A 7,750-nucleotide genomic window follows, 5' to 3' on the forward strand; every position below is an offset into this window, starting at 1 on the left:
AACATTATCATATTTTTAATATTTTTTAACTTTTTTATCTAAAATTTTATCCATGATTTTTTTTTTTATTAGTAAATTTGACTAAAAATAAATAAATTTAAACTATATTGGTTAAATCTTATGAATTTGAAAAGCTGGAGAGAGAATAGAAATCAAAATGATTTAAAATTCAATTTTAGATATTTGCACGTCAAAATAATTTCCATTAGGTTTTCCTTGTGTGAATCTTAACCGTTGATTAATATACGGAAAATTTAGACTGCATGGGTGTACGTGGCAGGTGAAGATTGGACATTTAAATGAAAAATTATTCTTTATTTAGCCCCATTTGAGCACCATTTTTTATAAGAAAACATATTTTTAAATAGTAATTTTAAAAAAGAAGAAAAAATATTCCATCCATTTTTGTGAAAATGAATTTTTCTCTTTCTTATTTTAAACACACATTTTCAATAAAATAATACTATACATATATCCAAAATTTGATAATGTTTGAAGCAACCACAAAATTGTTGACCTCAAAATGTAGAAGTCAACAAATTCATTGCCACCTCCTTGTCAAATTACCCTTCTATAGCCTTTTAGATTCTTCAGACTTTTTTACATGTTTCTTAACAATTTTTCCATGTGAAGTCAAATTTGATTGCCACATGGCCCAAAAATCTTATTTGTTTGTTCGTTTTTGAGATAAGATATTGAATCATGCTACATGTACGTCTTGTCTTGCATTAAATTTTACATTCTTACACATGGCACCATCATAGTCTTAAATTTTCCCAATCGCCTTTCACGTCATTGTCCAGATTGTGCCACAAAGGCGACAGTGTCATGAAAGTTGTACACAAGAATGTACATCCAACAAAATTCTACGATACTTGGATGGTTTCCCTATTGCTTGACCGATATATTTTGATGAAATCTAATTAATCGAAAATTTAATGAGCTCGACCTAATGTCATTAGATTCAGTCCTTCACCCACTGGGTTTCAACTTGCCAGGTCAACTTCAAATCTTAGACAAAAATGTGAATTTTGCAACAGTGAAGCCAATGATGTGGTGATCTTATGGCTTCGCCTTTAAGAATCTATTTTGGCGAACTAGTTTGATTAGTTTTGCAATGACATCATTATGAATTGCAACGTGGCTTCCTTCCCCTACGGAAGTCCACCTTGACATCTACACGTAACTTTCACGTGTCAAATGAAATCATGTAGTAACAAAACTCAAGACGGTTTGACATGGCTTTTAATTTATATAAGAGAGTTTTTCGAGAAAATTTTCCTAGATCAACTTCTTATAAAAATTCTTCTAACTAGAAACACTTTCACAAAATTACCCAAATAGATCCAAAACAACTTCTTTATCATAAAAATAACTTTTAACTTTTCAAAAACTTTGTTAAATGAACACTTAGTTTCACTTCCTAGGAAATTGGAGATTCTTTGAGAGAGCAAGAAAAATTCAAAATAGGGTTGGCAACGGATCGATTTGAGGTCAGTTTAGTCTGTTCGGCTAAAATCATCACCGAATCACCAACTTTTTGGTCATACCATAACCGACACTATAACCACATAAGTTGGTTCGATTGGTCTCAGTTCGTATCTCAGTTCGCGCAGTTAATAACTACGAAAATAAATTATTTTTATAAGTCCAGCCGTCAAATTGAAAAAGAAAATCAATGAAAACAAAAACACTATACTAAGCCAACTTTGCAAACAATATCTCAATTCTCAAATGCAAAATCCAAATTTAATAAACAATTTCTATATATGATTAATATTTGTGTTGTAGGGTGTAGAATTACTAGATTAGATTAGTTAGACTTAATAGATCGATAATGGGCCAAAATTTTTCTTTTGGTATCAATTTCCATATGTAATTTTTTTTTTTTTTTTTTTTTTTTGGGTAACAAGTAATTGGTTCGGGGCGATTTGTTTGACCTGCCGATGTGGGTAGGTGGGTAACATAATTTTTGCCCACCGTGAACAGGGAATAAATTTTAGCATAATGAAATGACATGCTGCAAAATTCCATCGGAACGGGACGACAACATAAATAACATACCCGTCGTCCCACCCCGAACCAGAGTAATTAAAATCAAACACCATATCCACCACATTGTGCCATCAGTTCGATTTTTTTCGCCCCACTCAATCGGTTAACCACAGTTTTCAATTTTCACAGTTCAAATCGCCATCCCTAATTCAAAATTTCAAATTCTAAACTTTATTGCTCGGATCGTCCGCTTACAAAATGTACGACTTTACATAGCTTTTTATAGGATCTCCACAAAATGCATTTATCTTAACCATGCATATATATAACTTACTACATCCATCTTCCAAAATAATTGATGCATGTAGCTAATGCAAAAATTCACTTGATTCACTGATTTCATGCAGGACCACTAAAATTCTCAAATACACGAACACGTAATTATGTTAAGCTTATTTATCAACAAATATTAATAGAAATCTAAGACTTTCATCAAAGAGTTCAAAACTTTCTCCGACTTCGTTCAATATGTATTTATGGAAGGACATTGAAATAATGTTAAAATTATTTAGGATAAAATTACACCTTTTTTTTCGAACCACAACTAACACCCTTTAGCCATACGGGTAACAATAATAAAGCTACTTAAAACAGGACAATTGAAAGGATTAGATGATAGATGCTACGTGTTAGCACCTATATGGCTCTTTTTTATTTTTTTTCCAAACTATCCAATGAATATTTGACATATGTCCTCTGTTTTTAAATCCTGTCATTGACCCTGTTTGAGTAATGAAGTTATTTCCCTAGTATCGGCATATCGCTCATCGTATAAAACCCTTCAATGATAGATCACCACCAACATGCTTCCGGAAAGACCGATCTCCCTGCAAGGCGTAGAAACAAAACATTAGTAGATTCTAAATCCCCACAACTGACATTGCACAAAACCTATTTCCGTGATAAATTCAAACAGGATCTATACAAATCACAAAAGACCCTGCAAATAAAATATTCAGCTTTGAGTACCGGTACTTCCAATTCCCATAAAATTTTCCACCAGCCTTCATCCCCCAAGCTACTTCCTTGGCACCCAAATGATGGATGTCACTCATGACAGAATACGTACGGAAGTTGCTGTAATGCCAAATGAGTTTGTCCACTCTGCGGTGCAGACTGAGGGGAACAGATAAAACAACCTACTTGTCAACTGGAATGGGGAATTCATCGAGTTTCTGAACATCCCACCAGCCTCCCTCATCCAAGAGATCACTGACATGTGTCACTTCTGGTCTGCTTCGATCATAGAGTCTAAAAGAGGCTGGTCACGGCACCCACGTATCCTCAAATATCCATACATGCTGCCCATCCCCTATCCTCCATCTAGTCCCTCGTTGGATAAGAGACCACCCTCACAAAATACTTTTCTATAGAACCTCAAGTTATAGAGATGAAAAATTGCAAACAAAGTGTTTTTTAGAACTTCTTGAGAAGCTCAACTTCAGGTAGCAGAAATGCACTAAAATGGCGTTAAACGTATGGATTAACATTCATATCCCACTTTAATTCATATCAATACATTGAATCTCAAAGACTAACAACATCATCCACAAATTATGCTCTTTTCAGAACAATTGAAAAAGAAAACAAAAAGAAATATTCCAAGAAATCAAACACTCAAGCCATTCAAGACAACGTAGATAATTGCGAAGCTTGCAGTCAAAATGATAAAGAAGTTGAGCTAAAAGAAACTCAATATTTGCTAAACCGAATATCATACCTGGATAAACCCTCATTCTCAACCCAAATGGAAGATATTCAAAGTGATTTCCCAAGAAATCAACTGAAATTTCTCAAATCTCTCGGTTCAAAACATTCCGGATTCTCCTAATAGTTCTGATCTCTTCCAATAGCCCAAATGTTCACAATCACGTTGGAGTTGAGGGGCATCCGATATACTCCACATTCCTTTAGGCATGCTATTGGAATTATAGAAACAGGAGGCTGTAACCATAAGGTTTCTTCGATAACCAACTTGATGTATTTTAGCATGTGAATGTACGTCTCGTTAATTTTTTCTTTCCATTGAACGCTCGCCTTATTTCATTTTGTATTTTTGCCATTACAAGCGGATTTTTCATTAACTCTACTGTGGCCCAATTAAGTGTTGATGTCGAAGATTTCGTTCCAGCTGAATAAACATGTTCTGCAACATTACAATATTTAGTATTCAGAACAAAATGTGGTAAGGGAAAAGAAAGCATGCTTAACTATATAATTACAAGTCTACAAAAAATGACTGCTTTGATATTATCATTGGTAATTTGAAAGTTAAATTACCACTTTCCTTGGAATCTGAGAATAATAACCACCAAATCTTAACAGCCAAACTCCCCATTTGCTTTATTTGTTGCTATCAAATTGCTTCTATGCTCATCAATAACGGTGTCAAGAATAACATCAAGCTTACGCTGTAACTTCAACAACTTAAAATCATTACAACTGATTAAATTCAACACTTTCATCAAGGGAAATAAATCAGCTAAATCAAATTGCCCTGCCAAAGCCAATAGCTTTCTTTATAAACCTTATTGACGTCTCCCTATCTCTACACACTTGTACACAAGAAAAAAATTTCTCTATTAAATCAAATGGTGACTCAGAAGTTGATCGGATCGATTCAACTCGCCATGTGGCAAATCCTTCCTGATTGAGGCAAATGATCGAACATTTTTCGGGCTTAACATTTCCAATATAAATTTCCTCATTTGCTTTCCAAAGTAAAACAAACAAAAAATAAATAAATTAAATACATATTTTACCTTCAGCACAACTGATGAGTGGATAGATATAAGATCAGGGTTTCTCTCCTTTGGGACAACAGAGAATGATTTGCAAGTCATTACTGCGATGATGGTTTAGACTCGTAAACCTCCAACAGGCAAGCCGTTCTCTTTGAACTTTCCACTCACAAGAATATCATAGGTTGTGTCATCAGGTACAAGACCTTTATCAAGCATTTCATCATGCAACCTAAAAGCATCTTGCAAATTCCCCTCCTTAAAATATCCAGCAATTAATGTATTATAAATTAGTACATTAGGGGTCATACTCTTTTTATGCATCTCTTCCAAGACCTTGCGTGCATTCTCCACCTGTCCCTTATTACACAGACCATGTACCAGCACAGTGTAGGTAATCACATCAGGCAATATACCTTTGGTACGCATCTCATCGTAAAGATCCGAAGCAAGAACTAAATTCCCATCCTTTAGCAGCCCATCAATCAATGTGGTGTACGTCACCAAATCACAGGGAATTTGTTCTTTCCTCATTTTTTTATATAACTCAAGTGCTGCTTCCATATTATTCAGGTTTCTGAATCCGCTAATCATGGTGTTATAAATGATACTGTTGGGAGATAGACCAACTTCCATGATTTCATAAAAAAGTTCATGGGCAGTTTTCATGTCATTTCTTTTGCAGAATGCATTAATAAGGGCGCTATATGCAGTTACATCCAATTGAATACCTTTGACTCGCATCTCATTTTGCATCTTCAAGGCAAGATCAACGTTGTTGCTTTTGCAAAACCCGTCAATTAAAGTGGTGTAAGTGATTACATTGGGGGAAAGTCCAATTTCACACATCTCTCTGTAAACATCCATTGCTGAATTAATATCACCGTCCTTTACAAAACCATCAATGATGATATTATAAGTCATGCAACTGGGAATGAATCCCATCACCATCAATTTTTTCAGCTTATCTTTTGCGTCAGAAGCTCGACCAAATTTGCATAAGCCATTGATAATGGTGTTGAATGTGACATCAGTAGGGGCAATCCCTAAGCTTATCATGTGATCAAACATTCCAAGAGCTTGTTCACACTCACCTTTTTTGAAATATCCATCTATCAATATACTATATGTGACGACATTAGCCTTCAAGTTCTTTTCTAGCATCTTGCATAGTAAGTCTAATGCTATATCCATGTTCCCTTTCTTGCAGTTTCCAAGAATCATATTGTTATATGAAACCATGGTAGGTTGAACACCTCGGTCAATCATCTTATCCCAGATACTGCAAGCTTCATCCACTCTACCCAATTTACAAAAACAGGATATCATATTATTGTAAGTAAACACATTGGCAATACCAACCTCAACAGCCTCGTCAAACTGCTTGGTTGCTGCCTCCACCTGTTGAATTTTCAAAAACCCATTAATCAAAGAATTCACAACATAGACACTTGGTTGGATATCTGCATATTTCATTTGGGTATGTAACTCCTGCGCCTTCTCCATGTTTTTGTTCCTACAGCATCCTTCAATAAGGACTGCATAAGTGACCTTGCTGGGAGTCAGTCCATCTTCAATAATCTTATCGAACAATTCTAAAGCACTGTTCAAATCTCCTAGCTGACAGTACCCTTTCATCAAGCTTGTAGCAACAACCAAATTGATCTTATATCCCCTACTTATCATCTCATCCTTAAGCCTTAACGCCTCAGTTAAATTCCTGTACTTCACACATGTAATAATCACGTTTGTAAATGTACCCTCGGAAGGAACCCAATCCATCTTCTTCATCTCATTCAACAAATCACATGCAACGTTTGCATCCAGTTTCATACAAGCAACTCGAACAGCAGTAGTATAAATAGCCACATCAAGCTTCATTCCACTACCCTTGGCCTCCACAAAAAGCTTCTCAGCCTCCTCCACTCTACCCTCCCTTAAACACGCACCCATTATCACATTTACAGTTGCACAATCATAACTAAATTTATTTAAAATCTCATCATTAAACAAATTAAAGGCCTCCTCGCTCATATCTCTTTTAACCAGAGTACTCAAAAAATTATTCATTACCAACGCCCATGGTGCTATACCGCAAGAAACCATTGCTTTAAGACACTCAACAGCATCTGCATATTTCCGTGCTCTAACATATCCATTCAACAAGTAATTAAAAACCCGCGCATCTAACTGAAAACCAAATCTCTCTGCACAATCGATAAAGTGATCGACAAGAACAACAGCCAAGGGAACTGAATTACTAGACGCATATTTGTTAAGCAAATTTCTAACCACACCGTCATGGCTCCCAGAAATTACCAGAATGTGCAGCAAGAGACAGAAAGGAACCACACTTCCACGTGCAAAACCCCTCTGTTTCTCTACCCATTTGAAGTACTGCAAAGCTGAAAATGGGTCATTCCTATGAGATAAAAGAGTTTCGATGACATGGGTTTGGCTTAAAACTGGGTCTTCTGAAATAGGAATCTGGAAAGTTTTGATCTTGCTTGAATTTTCGGACTCCGAGGTTCGCTTGGTGTCAATACTAGAAGGATTGGGACTGGGTACATCTATAATTTCTGGGATGGTAGAGGAAGATGATATACAATTTTGAGGAATGAGAGAAAAAATAATTCGAAGAGAGATTGAAGAAGAGGAAGGGAAAGAGGAAGAAAAAAGAGGAGGGAGGGGCCAAGATTTCATTTTGCCCATGTATTTTCTGCTGAACACAAAATGGACGCTATAAACCCTAACTCAATGCAGGGTCATTTCAGTATTTGACCTGCGACACATTAAACTAAGAAAATTTCATAAGAGATTATATATAACATATTTCAAAATTAAGAAAAAAGTTTCAAACTTTAAAAATCATTTTTATTAAAATTTATTTATGAATTAATTAATTAATTTATTAACTAAATATATTTAGATTATATATTTATACAATTTGATCA

The 7,750-nt window shown here is 35.2% G+C and overlaps 1 protein-coding gene across 4 annotated transcripts; it reads right to left on the bottom strand.

Annotated features, from left to right (window-relative positions):
- Positions 1 to 2,436: 2,436 nt before the first annotated feature.
- Positions 2,437 to 7,539, bottom strand: LOC111371804 (pentatricopeptide repeat-containing protein At3g54980, mitochondrial-like). Of its 4 annotated transcripts, XM_022993974.1 has the most exons (4): positions 4,818 to 7,539; positions 4,336 to 4,466; positions 3,776 to 4,201; positions 2,437 to 2,882 (listed from the first exon to the last, which is right to left on the bottom strand). In XM_022993974.1, exon 1 carries the CDS (start codon positions 7,506 to 7,508, stop codon positions 4,914 to 4,916), a length of 2,595 nt encoding a protein of 864 aa, XP_022849742.1. In that variant the 5' UTR covers positions 7,509 to 7,539; the 3' UTR covers positions 2,437 to 2,882; positions 3,776 to 4,201; positions 4,336 to 4,466; positions 4,818 to 4,913. The 4 variants fall into 4 exon arrangements, with proteins under 4 accessions (XP_022849742.1, XP_022849744.1, XP_022849741.1 ...); XM_022993976.1 differs by lacking the exon at positions 4,336 to 4,466; XM_022993973.1 differs by having other exon boundaries at positions 3,776 to 4,466.
- Positions 7,540 to 7,750: the final 211 nt, after the last annotated feature.

This window comes from Olea europaea, chromosome 22 (genome assembly GCF_002742605.1).
Source record: "Olea europaea var. sylvestris chromosome 22, O_europaea_v1, whole genome shotgun sequence".
Classification (NCBI taxonomy): domain Eukaryota; kingdom Viridiplantae; phylum Streptophyta; class Magnoliopsida; order Lamiales; family Oleaceae; genus Olea; species Olea europaea.